Genomic DNA, 16,385 nt, shown 5'->3' with positions numbered 1-16,385 from the left:
CGACAGATGTATTCCACCTAACCCCCCCCCCCCTCGGGACTGGGTGTGGTCTCCGTGGTGTCCTCCTCTTTGGAGGGACACCCCCCAGCTTGGACCATATATTTGGCCCCCAGCCGAACTATTTTGTTCCTTTTTTGGGGGGAGAACATAGAGAGAAGGCCACGGCTGGGCCAGCCAGTCCTTATACTCCTGAGCAGTTAGCCATTCCCCTAGGTGCATGGGACCACATCATGTCTGCCAGTGTGTTATGCAACGGCTTGTTGCGCTGGCTACGAGGCACACAGTGGTCTGCCCGTCTCGCACCGCCAGTCTGCGTAACTCCGTTCAGCTCTTGTGGCGTTTTCCATTGGGACCCCTAGTGTCAACTCATTGACACAACAATTTGATCAAAAATCAGTTGGAGGGCCAGACAAAGATGATTAGCGGGCCGGATTTGGCCCACGGGCCACCAGTTGACTAGCCCTGATCTAAACAAAAAGATGGGTTGACAGAGATTTTGCTTAAAGCAAATAATGCATTTGGAGAATTCTAATATCAATTTGTACTGGGTCAGTTAAAACACACAATCTATGGGTTTAAAAGTGTCTGTAATTACACTGAAGGGATGATCCGCACTAACATAAAAAACTATGTATAAAAACAACAGTTGTTTATTATCAGAGTGTGGATCATCCATTAAATGTTTTACTAATGCCACATGGATCGACACACCCAAAAAATATAAAAGCAGTACAAGAAGATAGAGCGCTGTGTAAAAATAACTTTGTTTAAAAGTGTCTGACAAATCTTAAAAGTTGTTTAATGAAGAATTGCAGTTTAATGATGCTGAAAATAGTCGGTATTATAGTTTTTGACCCAGTTGACCCTTTCAAATAGGAGTTAACTGGCTGTATTGTCTCTTTCTATGGATTTTAAAAGGTCAATGTTGAATGTTTGTACCATAATGCAGACAGTGAGTCATACACATCCCTCCAGGCTAAAACTCTAAACCAGCAGTCTGGGATGTATGGCCCTGTTTGGACCAATGAGGTTATAACTGTCTGCCATAGTCACCCAATCACGTGACCCTTACTTGTCCCTCTCTGTGGGAGCTGCAGCATCATCAGTAAGATTCTAGATGGCACACATTTATGTACACATGTCCAGAGGGCCACTTCTTTGGTCTCTCTCTCTTTGTCTCACACACGCACACACACTGGCTAAAAAGTGACGAGTTGAATTACCCACATCCTGTTGAGGCATCATCTCTGCAATTTGGGTGAATTATTTATAATACATATATATATATATATATTTGTGTGTGTGTGTGTTTCTTTTGGGGCACTTGTGAAAGGTAAATTAAAGTATAGTTAACCCCAAAATGGAAACATTTTTAATCATTCATTAACCTTATGTTGTTCCAAAACCATATGACCTTCTGTGGGACACTATTGTTAGTGTTCACTAATGTTAGGAACACAGAATGTTAGTCTCAGTCACCACTTACTTTCATTGCATCCTGTTTCCATAAACTGAAAGTGAATGGAGACTGACACCGTCATTCTGTCTAACATCTCCTTTTGTGTTCTGTGGAAGAAAGAAAGTCATACAGGATTGGAATAACGAGAGTAAAATATGAAAATGATTAAACATTTTTTGGAAATCAATTAAAGAACAGATGGTTTAAAGAATGCTCTTAAATTTAGTTATTCACTTTAACAATCAAACTCAGAGGTATTTTTATTCTATTAATCAATTATGTAAATCTGGCTACTACACAGCTGCAGTTTGCCTTCAACAGTTTTTAAAGTGTCTTAGTCTAAATTGTTTGTTATGGTGTCATAAACCACTTCAGTACAAAAAGGTTCTCAATACAATATAAAAATGCATTTAGGATAGCTTTTGAGACTGTTATATATATATTATATGTTTATGTCTATATATATCTTGTATGTGGCCTGATCTGTTAACCCACTTGCTGTCTGTGATTCCGAGACAACACTGTAAATTATTTTAGTTGTTTTGACAGTATTATTACTGTATTTTCAACTGCAACTTACTGTAGGTACTGTTTACAGTATGTTGCTGTCAAGCTAAGCTGAGTGGGAAAATAATTACAGTAGTTTATTGTTAAAGAGTTTAATGTTGAGATCTGGCCCAATTTCAAACCTGCACATACACAATTTAGAGGGGACATTTGTGGCATTATTCAGAGATCTATTCTCAAAAAGATGAAGCCCAAGAGATGTCTTCTTTCTGACTGAATCAGGTGAGCACCAAAAATCACACCAAACATCTTTTAGCAGTTTATAATTTTTTCAAACATTCATAATTTCACAATGAGGATCTGCAAAGTTTACGTTCTCAAGCAGATACTAGCATTAGTTAAAACAGCCATTCTTTTTAGTATTGAAATAAGCACTTACACATTTTGAAATATTAAGTAAACAAATTACCTTGTCTGTGAACAAATGTTGTTGTATTTGTTGTCATGTTGATATAAAAACAAGACTAAAGTTTCATGATATTAATTAAGTTTTGTATTTTAGTTTTCTAGGTCTGGACAGGTAGAAAATTGGAGTATTCTTTCAGACATTTGGAAATCTGGTAAAATTAATATTGAATTAATATTGGACATTTTATGTGTGTAGTCACAATTTACCTTTATGATAACATTTATGTGATATTTGAGTTGTCATTGTGTAATAAATATTATGTTTGAAAAAAGGCCTCAATTCTTTCATTTCTTTAACTTGTAATATAAATTTGTTACTCTACTCTGTAAGCTTAAACTGTGCTTACTGTGGTTAATTATATGGTATGGACACTGCTATTTAATATACAACATACAAATAATTACCGTAATTAATTTGACTGTACAGCTAATTTAATGTATTTTAATATATTTCATGCAAACAACTACCGTAATTAAGATTACAGTACAGCACAAACTGTAAATCATTATAGAGTATGCTGTAAACTACTATAGATAGTTTTACAGTAATTCTGCAGTGGTATGGAATACAGCAGGTTGCTGGCTATTTGTTGCCAGTAAGTTACTGTTGATGTTACGTCAAATTGTTTACAGTGAACAATTTATCCTATCCACCTGTCCATAATTTTAGAAATTATCAACGTCTTTAACCTTTAAAAAATGCATGTTGCATCATTACCCTCAATCACATGCAACACATATACAGTATTTCTCTTTAGGTCGATAGATATACAGACGAGACAGACAGACGGACGGACAGATGGACGGACGGATAGATGGATAGATAAATAGCAAGCTGCTGTATTCCATACCACTGCAAAATTTCTGTAAAACTATCTATAGTAGTTTAGCTTACAGTATGTGCTGTACTGTAAACTTAATTACGGTAGTTGTTTGCATGAAGTATATTAAAATACAGTAAATCAGACAGACAGACAGATAGATAAATAGACAGACAGACAGGTAGGTAGGTAGATGATAGATAGATAGATAGATAGATAGATAGATAGATAGATAGATAGATAGATAGATAGATAGATAGATAGATAGATAGATAGATAGATAGATAGATAGATAGATAGATAGATAGATAGATAGATAGATAGATTAAACATTAACTTCAAATGTAAACAGTCTAGCTTGATCTAATTGGAATATAAATATCTGGGCTAATGATAAACTCAGTTTTAAACAATGGAAATAAAACAGTGCTCTAACAGTAACTGGAACATTTGGGCTATCATTGCATTGTTTCAATACATCCTGTATCATATCAGTTTATTCTGAAAACAGTCTGAGTTATATTAGCTTTCGGATGTTTCGCTTGAAGAAGGAAAACACTTAAGTCAAACAGGGTTTCCTTTCAGCCTCTGACTGAGATGTTTTGAGTTAATATCTCTGCTACACTAAGACAGGAAACTCTGGTTCCTCTCCCAACCAATCAGAGAGTTGTCCACTCTCAAATTCAGAATCGAAAACAACACAGGATTGATTACACAGGAAAAGACTCTTATGTATTAACTGCCACCCTCAGAGACACTTAGAGAAGATCCCTGGTGAAAATGTGCAAACCACCAATGACAGATTAAATCATTACCAGTAACAGAAGTTCTTGGATAGCCCATGAAGAATATCAAAATCCTTGCTTGAACCAAAAGGGGAACCAGGTTTTGGTATTTGTTTTTTGGGTTATGGTAAGGGTTGCCATGTTTGAATTTCAAAGAAAACTGCACTTGGATTCAATCTCACTTCAAGAGTCTCATATAACAGGAAATGACACAGTCTGGACCCACGGCACCCACATTAGCATTACTGCTTAATGTGTCGGAGTACATGACTACCGGGTCACGGCTCTGACTAATCCATCCTTTTTAATTTGCTCTTGTTGACACAATGAAGACAAATCCTATTCCAGCAAAATATCATGATGATATGCATATTGCTCCAGGAGCATTAATATTAGGAGTTATTCAGAATGTTAGTCTCAGACACCATTCACTTTCATTGCACAGCTAAACAACGTCATACTGATTGCGAACATTCAACCACCGGCCACACCACTGTGGAAGGCATTAGTCGGTACATTTAAATATGAGTATGCACGAGACTACATGAAAACATCTAATATGATATTAAATTGTGTTATCAATGCCTGAGTAGAATTCACATAAGATCAGTAAAAGTAGCTGATTTAACTACTGGATGATGATATAGAGTAATATATTTGCAGTATCTAATGTGTAATTACAACCCCAATTACAAAAGATTTGTGACAGTATGAAAAATGCTAATAAAAACAAAAATGATTTATTTGTAAATTACAGTCACCCTTTGCTATATTGAAAGCTCTACTACAACTACACATTACATTATGTTTTACACAGATGTATCAGGTGGGTCAGGTGGTCGCATTTGGTGTACTCGCACAAATATTTCAACGTTTCCAAAGCTCAAATCAGATCCGAAATTCCGCCTCTGCAGATGGACGGAACTCTACACAGTTGCCGTGCGACCCTGCATTTGAAATGACTGACCGCTAGTCTGTCATCTGTTGTTTGTCAGATGCAGTAAAAGGCAGCTTTAGTCCAGTATGACATAAGAAATATAAAAAATGTAGAGTAATTTATTTATTTTTTATCCCCTTTTCTCCCAATTTGGAATGCCCAATTCCCACTACTTAATAAGTCCTCGTGGCGGCTCGGTTACTCACCTCAATCCGGGTGGCGTAGGACAAGTCTCAGTTGCCTCTGCTTCAGAGACAGTCAATCAGTGCATCTTATCATGTGACTTGTTGTGCATGACACTGCGGAGACTCACAGCATGTGGAGGCTTCATGTTAATCTTCACGATCCACACACAGCTTGCCATGTGCCCCATTGAGAGCGAGAACCACTAATAGCGACCACAAGGAGGTTACCCAATCTGACTCTACCCTCCCTAGCGACCGGGCCAATTTGGTTGCTTAGGAGAACTGTCTGGAGTCACTCAGCACACTCTGGATTCGAACTCACGACTCCAGGGGTGGTAGTCAGCGTCAATACTCGCTGAGCTACCCAGGCCCCAATGAGTACATTTCTTAAGTTTAAATAAAATAGTAAGGAATAAAATGTAAAACTTTTCTTTGGAAATGTAATTAAATTAAAGTACAATTATTCCATTTAAATTGTACATGATTAAAGTACAAATAATACTTAAGTATTTTTACTCAATTACTTTACACCCCTGGGCGGTTATTTAATTGTCGCGACAGGCCTACGTCCGTAACATTGCAACGCGAATGCATCACATGAGAGAACATGTGAACTTAGTGTTCTCGTGACATGAACATGCATTCTGCTGCTAACCAGAAGCAATTATAGTTAAAGTATTTAAATATTGATCTTTTTCACACCAAAAGTGATCGTATCACTTTAGAAGACATTCATTTAACTGCTGGCGTCATATGAATGACATTTATGCTGAGTGACTGTTCTTTTTGGTGCTTCAAAAGTTTGATCACCATCCACTTACATTTTAAGGACCTTCTTAGCAAAGATATTTTTCTATTTTCCTTCAAATGTGTTTTGCTGAAGAAAGAAAGTTATACACACCTGGGATATCATGAATGTGATTAATTGATGTGAGAATTTTAATTTTTGGTTGAACTATCACTTTAATGGGAGGAATAAGAACAAAATAATTATCTTTGGGCAGATGTGTGAATGTCTTTCATGTCCAGACAGCATATGAGTGAACGGGCACTTAAACGTATTTGAGAAGATCTGATTACTTTGTAGAGTAATTAAACAAAAACAAAAAAAAAAATCTCATGACATGTCCTTGGAAAATGTCTATCGCGAACAATCGTACAGTTGTAGGTAAGTTTGCATCAGCTCGATAATAACTCTGCACACCATTTTATTCATGTTGATTGGTTGTTACTGACTGAATGGGAATTAGCTGTCGGCTTTAAAGTAGGTCACACCTACTGATGATGTGGACCAATGGCAGTAAAAGGGGTTTAGCAGCTGGTAAGACATTTTCTTTTGCCCTGGCGAGCTGTTACTATCAACCAAAAACAAACTAAAGAAGTGCTTCTTTTTGGCTAGATTTTGTTCTAAATGACATCACACCTGCTCGTTCTTCGATTTCATTGGAAGTTTGCAGGTGTAACGGGAGCCAGCTCATACATGATAGCTGTGCAGTGTGTGTAAACTTCACTTCCCTGGCCTCAAGAAGCACACTAGCGACTGACTTGGGGTTGTAGCCTTTAGCCTCCTCATTAGCACACATGCCCACATGCCATCCCGTTTGGAGCGTGTAAAGCAGGACCAGTTACAGTGGTGCCGTGACCCGGATGGGACTGAGGTTTAGGGGTGAGTGTAACGGTCCAGCTGGTATGTGATAGCTGTGCAGTGTGTGTTAACCTCACTCCCCTGGCCTCAAGAGGCACACTAGAGACTGCTAGGGACTATAGCCTTTAGCCTCCTCATTAGCATGCCCGCCTCTCATGCCGGAGACGCCGGTTCAAATTCTGCTCTGAGTGGGTTGAGCAGGACCGGCTACACAGGGGCCTTTAGGATGTATCTGTAAGTATCTGTAAGGTGCTTACATAGATGTTGTCTTTCTGGTATCGCTGATGAAGGTTGTGCATGATGGCGGACTCATGGAGCTCTGCCAATGTGGACATGTCCTCTACTCCATCAATACTGCTCTGGTGCATGGGAGACACCTTCTCCCTGTTGACCTCCGCCTGCTGCAGGTATACCACCTAAAACAAATAAACAGAGAGGGAGATAGTGGACTTACAGGTTTAATACAGAAATCTTCAAAGTTTCCCCTCTATATTTTATTTGAGTGTGCTGCACAAAAGGGAGACTGACACATGCACAGCTCCCTCGTTCTGTCTCTCTCCTTCACATTCAGTCTATTTCAGTTCAGCTGAAACCTCACACTTGCGCTGCCAATTGCCATGGCAACCAGAGAGCACAGCCCAGTCCATGAAGAGCTGAGATACTGATAGATTAAGAATCAATACATCCACTAATGTGTGTGTGTGTGTGTGCGTGTGCATAAGTGTGTACTTTTTAACTCAGGTATGGATTTATGTGCTGTTCCTATTCAATCCCATTAAATCAGCCACAATCACTTAAAGTCCACACATGCACGCATGTATAGACCAGCACTGGAAAGCAAGACAGAAGGAGAGAGTGATGTTTGTCTTTTAGTTACATGCTGTTAAATTGGAGCTGGCAGCCACCATGCATAGAAAGGAATGGTCAAAGTTTTTGAGCTAAGACAAGTTACTGCTAATCAATACGACAGACGGTAATGACATTGACCTTCCAGAATCCTGGACACAATCAAACAATAGAGAGAAATACAAACGAAACTGTCATATATAGAAGCTTGATCTACATTGAAATAAAATTGAATGTATTTATTCTGATCTGTTTGAAAGAACAGCCTCCCTCCCATTATCATCACTGTAATATATTGAACTACGCTCAAAGTCTCAACCGTAAGGCACTTTAGCACGATGCCAGACATAAATAAATGAAATAAAATAACAGATTGTAATTTCATTTGCATGATTCTGTCCTCATTCAAAAGCACATTACAATATTCTGAAGTGCTGAAACCACTTAAGAACCACAAAAACGAATCTCTGCTTTCTGTCTTCAGTTCATTTGTGTGTTTGTGTGACATACTCTCTCAAACCTCCTCTCTGTCAGATGGTTTCTGGGGGTCTGATTACTGTAAACAGAGTGGTGATAGCAGCTGAACTCAGTGTTTAAATAGCTCTCTTTATCTTAAAGAGTAATTTAAGATTTTCACTGATACTGGGTCCAGCACACTGAGGAAGTTACACCTAAAAGCCAGAATAAATTAAAGTCTCTTATGAGATTTGACACCACCCTCCTCATCACTGTAAAACAATTGTAAAAGAATGCAAAACTGAAACAGAAAAAAAATATATTGGTATATTGTAGACGTTAAGGCATATACTGTATTTAATATATACTGTATTTAACAAGACAATACACATCTGTAAATAATTTTTTTATGTAAAAAGTATAATTTTACTGTATAATTAATGGTACAAATGTAGATTCTATTTATTAAGAGAATACATGTACTTTTACAGTAAACTTTTCTTAAAATCATGAACCAAAAACAATAATCAGGTTTTCCCAGAAGTCCCTGCGTGACCATCACATTTTGGCCACGTCGACACTAATACGTTTTTGTTTGAAAACGCATAGTTTTCTCTACATTATGGGCCTTCCGTCCACACTGCAATGATGTTTTTGTCAGCAAAATCTGAGCTTTTTAAAACTCTCTCCCAAGTTGACATTTTTTAAAACACTGTCGTCACGTTGTAGTGTGGACTGGGAAAATTGATATATCTAAAAACGATGATGTATTTGTTGTCATGCGCGGCAGTCATGTGATCCACTCAACCAAAACAATTAAGATGGCTGCCCATGTTATAGTGATGTTGTGCCTGACAATCACTTGATAGCGTTGATGTTACTTTTTACAACATTCACATTGCATTCCTTCAAAAGCGACAGGAAGTTTAATTGGAGTTAATGTCCAATGACAGAACAAGAGGGCAATTGCTTTCAGACCATACGTGCAACGACAATTTTACACACGTGCAGTAAGAAGATTTAAGCGGCAGTGTGGACGGAGAGCATTTCAAAAACAAAAACAAAATTTTCAAATGTATCATAATTAGTGTAGTAAATTCAAACATTACATTTGAAGAAAATAGTTATGTTTCTTCTTATTTTTAATATTTGTTATGTACACTGGGGTGTTCTGTGTTAGATTTTATGTAGTTTAGTTTATGTCTTTTGCATCATTTTAGCGTGAGCAAGTGTCGACCAAAACAATGACATAACGTACAAAGAAACAATCTGATTCACCGGCATCATGCTGACAGATGAGGTAGCATAATTAAAATTACACAGTTTTTTCTGCGGGTGGCTCCATGCTGGGGCCGGCCTACTGGGGTGGTTTGTGGCGGAGCCGGTGTTGCCGCCGCAGGGGGACGCCCTTGGCGACGAGCAGACAGAGTGCAGGATATTGAGCCGCACCGGGGCTGGATGTGCTGGATAGCCTCCGTATGCTTTTTAACTGTCGAGAACTGCTGGGCAAAGTTCTCGACAGTGTTGCCGAATGGGCCAACCAGGGAGATGGGGGCGTCAAGGAATCATATCTTCTCAGCCTCCAGGTTGAGCCAAAAGTGGTGCTCCTGGACCACCAGGATGGACATCGCCTGCTCGAGAGGCCATGCCGTGACCTTTGTTGCTTTCAGCACCTTGGCTTTGTGCACTTGTAGGATTGCCTTGGCTTGCAGGGCGGAGGCGGCCAGTCCAGCGGCACCGTAGGCCTTAGCCACCAGTGATGACGTAAGCCTAGAGGCCCTAGATGGGAGTCTCGGACAGTTCCGCCAGGTGGCTGTGTTTTGCAGGAACAAGTGCACCGCAACCACATTATCCACCTGGGGAAATCGCCGAGTACCCCCTGGCAGCCCCACCGTCAAGGGTAGTGAGAGCGGAGGGGCCCATAAATCGAGCTGGGCAGGTGCCCGCCATGAAAAATTGAACGGCGCTCTGAGCCCAGGAACTAATCGTCGAGCCACAAGGGTTCAGGGGGGAGTGGAGGATGTGTTACAAGCCGTTCACACAATGGCAAAAGAAGGACAAATATTACATCAAAATTGTTATATATTGCACCTTTAAATGACTTTTTCATTGAAAAAAGTAAAGTAAGGGATTACTCTTAATTTTTCAGTAATTTAATTACAGTTACTTCTAATGTAATAGTGTTAAATACTGTTTAGACAATAGAACAACTCCCTATAAAACAATAGTGAATTTAAAATCGAATTCAACAAATAATTTTTAAATTTATGTTTTCCAATTTAATGCAGCCCCCTTAAATTCTTTGGCCAGTTCATGAACAATTTATTTGATTTTATATGATTTATTTGAAAGAATTAAAATAACAATTACACGCCTATCCTTGTATTTTTCATCTGTTCGAGGTTGATAAGGGTTTTAGAAAGTAATTAGTAATAATTAATGCAATTACTTTCAGACAGTAATTAGTACAGTAATCTAATTACACTGTATAACATGTAATTAGTAGTTAGTGATTAATTACTTTTTTAGAGTGACTTACCCAACACTGGTCATTGCACCTGGAAGGGCTCTTGCTGAACTTTAAGTCAACATATGGCCTTCTGTTGTTACTATGGAGTTACAAATATATTTGAAAGTGAAAAGCAGATTTTTGTAGTTCCAGTTGGTTGGTATATTACGCTTATATCATTTAATAATATAAACAGTAAAGAACTGTAAAATACAGTATACAGGCACCAACTTGACATTCTGTAATGCCTGAGACATGGTAACTGTATTTTTAATATCTAGCAACCACAGCTGCTGGCTTTTTCCAAACAGATTGGTATATACTCAAAAGTGCCTTAACACACGTATAAGAAAATGTGTGAAAGAACAAATACATCAACACTAATAAGCTAACTATTTTTTCCTAAGCCAGTGAAAAGTTTGTCACAGGAAAAAAGACATGTACAGATATTTACATATACAGTGCCAGTCTAAGTCCACATTGAAACAGCAGAATCAACTTTGTCACGCTTTAGAAATAGAATAAAATAGTTTGTATCCACAGCACATTGATATATTCATTTCACAAATATGGCATGTAGATATGGCAGTAACCTCATGTGATAAAGATGAGCAGAAAAGGCACAACAACTTGTGTAATTTAGAATTGTCTGTGTGTGTGTGTGTGACCGTATGCTGAAATAGATGAAGACGTCTTTATGCTCCATTTCTACACACACACACACACGAACATCCCCTCCATCTCTTTCCCCTCAGCACATGGATATTCCTGCAGAGCTATTTGATGTTTGAAGCTGCTTTGCATGATTTAGAGAAAAGCAGATAAAAAGAATGTGGGAGAGAAAGGGTGAGAGAGAGAGAGAGAGAGAGAGAGAGAGAGAGCGAGAGAGCGAGAGAGAGAGAGAGAGAGAGAGAGAGAGAAACTACATATACACCTAGAGAGAAATATACAAGTTTACCAAATTTTATTTGTGCCTGTTAACTTCTGAAATGTAGGTCATGGATTCTATATTTGTGCTTTAGAGTTCATTTTAAATCCTGTAACAAACCTGTGAATGCTTTATTTGAGTATGTAGTCAGACAGACACACACATACACACACACAGCCATATACACAATGAAAAAAAAAATCTAAAATATATGCTTCATACGTAACATCTAAATTAACTAGCTTTATTCAAGTCAAAAATATGATTAAATCATCCAGATTACATAAGGTTACTGTACATCAAAAAAAGTCATTATTAAGGGTCAGATAAAGTAGAAATAGAACCCAAAAGTAACAATCGCATATTCCCTCTTTTTGCAGTGTACAGTTGTACACTACAGATACTGTATAATTCTAAAATGGAATACACACAAGATATATTGATTTACTGACAAAACATACAAAAATCTAGGGCTGTCAATTTAATGCATTAATTTAGTTAGTTTACATAATATAACAATTAAAAAATGTACACAATTAAATCACGTCCCCAGACCTTAATGAGGAATGTTCCATCTAGAATTGTTGAAATGAATGCATTAACACATGCAATTAATTAAAAATTTAAAAAATTATTAAAAATAGAAATTATTCTGTTATTTTCTCAACTCTGTGTGAGTTCTGAACACTGGATGGAATAGTGTGGAAAGTGTCTGTGTCCGGATTCATTGCACTGATACACACAGAGAATAGCTACTGTATTTTGTGTCACTAATGGAGGAAGCACCTCTTGGTTTGACGTTAGTACAGCTGCCTGTTGCCTATATACCGTTTCTGACCATTTTGGCACCCTAGGCGAGATCCCAAAAATCTAATTTTTATAAAATTTCAAACCACCTATGCCTCCTTGTTGCAGTTGTTCTGCTGTTTCAAACTTTTTTGGCTTTTAGCGAAGATCAAAGAAACAGTTTTTCCATGAGTGTGCCGGGGCCTTAAGTGGGAGGTTGACTAATTGAAAGCACTAGTCCCCATAGGTTGAAAATGTGTTGAAATGCACATTAAATCTCGTAAACCGTCCCTCATCCTCCACAATGTTAATCAGCCGGTGTGGAGAACAATTGAGTCTGCCCAGACATTCTAATGTGATTCATTCTAGGTGACCTTTTCCATATCCTCAAATTCAACTTGAGCAGACAAGGCCGACAATGCAATCTATCAATGTCAGAATCCAACTCCACAAATAAAAGCCCCGGCGATAATGTGAGAGGAACTCGGCACAACTACATTGTAAAAAAAAATGTCAAGTCATGAAAAGAGCTAAGATTTTTAGCCTTCACCCTTCAATACACTGTAAAAACTGGTAACCTGCAAACGTTCCCTTACAGACTGATTACACCCTGGCTTTTGAGGTTGAATGTTCTGCTGCTGAAATTAGTCTGTGTTTACCAAATCTAACCATTGCCCCCAGTGGCTGAAGCTGGAAGTGTTGCTACTGCGGGTGAAATGTCCACAGGTTGGGGCCAAAAGCGAGTTGTAGTTTTAGTTGTAAATTACAGTATGTAATACAGGGTTGCCAATTCAAAACAGATCCCCCACATGTGCAATACGCTACATCAGCAAAACCGTTTCTCCACCCCACAGGACCGAGCGCTGGAGATCAGCACTGCGATATAGCAATGGGTGAGAGGACCTGAAGGGGGCCAGTGGGGAGATGGTGGGGTTTTCTAAAGAACCTGCATTAGACCCAGCAGAGGGCTGGAAGGTTTTGGGGGTGTCTGGAGGAGAGTTCAACAACAGGCGCTTCTATAACTATATTTTTTGCATTGCTAATTGTATGTCTCATGGCAGTTTCCTGGTGAAATGAACACTAGAGGCGCTACAACAACAATGACTTGATTTATTTACTTTCCCACAAATCATGAGTAAAACAGCAGTTTATCAGTTCATAAACACCTACTTTTCACACAGTTCCTCACACAATGCTATCTAAAACAATTTTACTATAGTGCATGACTTATAAGTGATATATTATAACATTTGCATTACATAACCAATCACATTTACAAGATTGTTCGAGCACAATCAGAAAGTGCAATAGATCAAGTAATGGAATGTTGCTTTTGCAATGCAAAAGTCCAGGGATCAGACTAGCTCGCTAGCAGTGCTGGTTAGTATTGGATTACATGTAATCTGTATTACAGAATCAGATTACAAAAATCAAGTACCTAAATAAAAAAAACTTTAAACATTCATGCAATTTTAATAAGATCAGGCTGAAGATTTTACATGTGATTTTGAGCCCACACTGGGTTCAGGTTTAGCATTGGGAAGTTATTCATTTAAACATTTCAGTTTAATGGTCTAGACAAAAAAATAAAATAAAAATAATAATAATATTTATCGATTAATTTGGCTCATGGCATTTTACATTTTCTTTTTGTAGAGAAACAAATACTTAGTCGTATTCTATTGATTATCACTATATTTTCGAATAAGCTATCCATATTGTGTCAAATGTTGCTAATGTAACTTTGCATGACTATAACTCAACCAAAACTCTTTCCTCGATATCTGTTTGTATGTGCACCACTATCAAAAAGGCAATTTATTGACAAAGTCACATTTATGAGTCATTCTAGATGACAGATTCAGTACAGTACTAGGTAAATCGAACCACAAACACACCCACACATTGACAGGGAGACACGTGAATAAACACGCATGCACCACACACACGCAAACACAAATAGATGCAGATAAACACAAACACACTTATTCTCTATACACATAACCCTTCCCTGCTGTGCTCTCTCTCTCTGTGAGCCGAATCCAGGCCAGCCCAGCTGTTATTATTAGCCTGAAATCACAGCTCTGCCAACAACCCACAGCCATCAAAAACTACTTACCTACATCTGCACAGTGTGTGTTTGCGTGTGTGCTTGAGTGGAAATTTTAAACAGAGAAATAGTACTGCCCAATAACCTGTACAGAAATGTAACTGATATCTATGATGTCATTTAAAGGGATGCTGCACAAACTCCAAAACATGGCAAAAGTTAGGGGTGTGGAAAGTTTTCACTCGATGACCATGCACTACACGGACGAGTTTAGCGTTGCGCACCATCTCTGTGTTTACATCAGCGTCTTCTGCTGAATGCTTGTCATACGCACCCTCCCTTGAAAGTTGACGGGGGAGAATATCATAGTATTTTAGATGGATGTTTTTAAAACATACCTCCCTAACCTAAAACTTTTGCCTGAACCTAACCAATAGTGTTTTAAAATATGAATGAAACGTTAAAAAAAGACATTTTACCAAATCAAAGCTTGAACCTAACCAATAGTGTTTTGAAATGCAGAACTTAAATGAGAAAGCATATTTTCTAAAGCAACCACTTCATGTCATGCCGCTTCTATGACTCTATTGTGTCTTGTGCCACCTTGAGTTCATGGCTGGACTTAAACCGCAGACTTCAGACTATTATTACTGCCAATGTGGCAAGTTATAAAACTATTTAAACATAATTTCCTAGCCATATAACTACTGACACCATGTAAGCAACATATTATTATCCAGACCTTTGCTGGGAAGGAAATGTAGAGACCGGACCTTTTGGAACTTTTTTTTGAGTACCCCTGCTTTATCAGGTGAGCTACCATGTAAGCTGTTTGCATAAGAATAAGTGTGTATATGTAAGTGGGTCTGTAATACAGGCATTAAAATGTGTCATTTTTCAAAAGATGCATTAAGAGTAAAAGTTTGCTGATATCATAAAATAGCAGGCTATGAGTAAGAGCCAAAAATAAGTATTTATTAAGACATAATCTGCCATTAGTCATGATTTGATTGAAACTGAATAAAACACACAGCAGTTCTAGCGCCTCTAGTGTTACTGCAGGGAATTGTACCTGGAGACACGTATAACAAGTTTTTGGAAAATTTTTCATAGTCACATTTTCACTATGAGACCAGGTTGATTATTTCTGTGACCATTTCTTCAGATTACATATTAACGCCAGTAGGTGGCGACAAATAAGAGTATTTTTTGTTTAATGATAAATAAGTCATTGAATCATTCATTCATTTACATTTACATTTACATTTATGCATTTGGCAGACGCTTTTATCCAAAGCGACTTACAGTGCACTTATTACAGGGACAATCCCCCCGGAGCAACCTGGAGTTAAGTGCCTTGCTCAAGGACACAATGGTGGAGGCCATGGGGATCGAACCAGCGACCTTCTGATTAACAGTTATGTACTATAGCCCACTCCGCCACCACCACTCCAAATCACATTCAAGTGATTTGATGAAAAGTCATAGAGTCATTCATGACTGAAACAAGTCTTATTAAGCTTTATTTATGGCTATAAATCTACTAAAAGACTTCTGCAGCCAAAGGAAAATAGCAAATCAGCCATGTTACCACTGCCAAAAAAGAACCATAATATGAATAAGTGGCAGCTGGGATTTTGATTCATCATTCAAATCTTTTGAAACCATCCTCCAAAAAGATTTGTACAGATTTGTTCACTGATTCGCTCAGTGACTGTTCCTTCAGATAACATATTTACGACAATAGGTAGCGACAAATAACCATCTTTTGTGTGTTTTGATGAGCGAGTCATTGAATCATTAATTCAATTAATTTGAAGCACTACCACTCGTAATTTCCACTTGTAAATACCATCATTTTAATTGTGTGTTCTTCAGTTATTTTTACACATTGATAAATTGGGGATTATGTTTCAAGCATATCTATAAAATAGTGCTATACTATTTTGCAGATCCTTGTTCACGAACGAGATGACTGATTCCCGCATTTCGTTCATGAATGA

The 16,385-nt window shown here is 38.0% G+C and overlaps 1 protein-coding gene across 1 annotated transcript in view; it reads right to left on the bottom strand.

Annotated features, from left to right (window-relative positions):
* Positions 1–16,385, bottom strand: part of myo10l1 (myosin X, like 1) — a 98,944-nt gene that overhangs the window by 48,521 nt on the left and 34,038 nt on the right. Inside the window, exon 3 of the mRNA XM_052141214.1 lies at positions 7,065–7,223. Within this exon, the coding sequence (XP_051997174.1) occupies positions 7,065–7,223 (159 nt within the window). The remainder of the gene's footprint in view (positions 1–7,064; positions 7,224–16,385) is intronic.

The sequence above is a fragment of the Xyrauchen texanus genome, chromosome 13, assembly GCF_025860055.1.
Source record: "Xyrauchen texanus isolate HMW12.3.18 chromosome 13, RBS_HiC_50CHRs, whole genome shotgun sequence".
Classification (NCBI taxonomy): domain Eukaryota; kingdom Metazoa; phylum Chordata; class Actinopteri; order Cypriniformes; family Catostomidae; genus Xyrauchen; species Xyrauchen texanus.
Note: the sequence above shows the minus strand (reverse complement) of the source record. Positions and strands in the feature narration are given on the sequence as shown.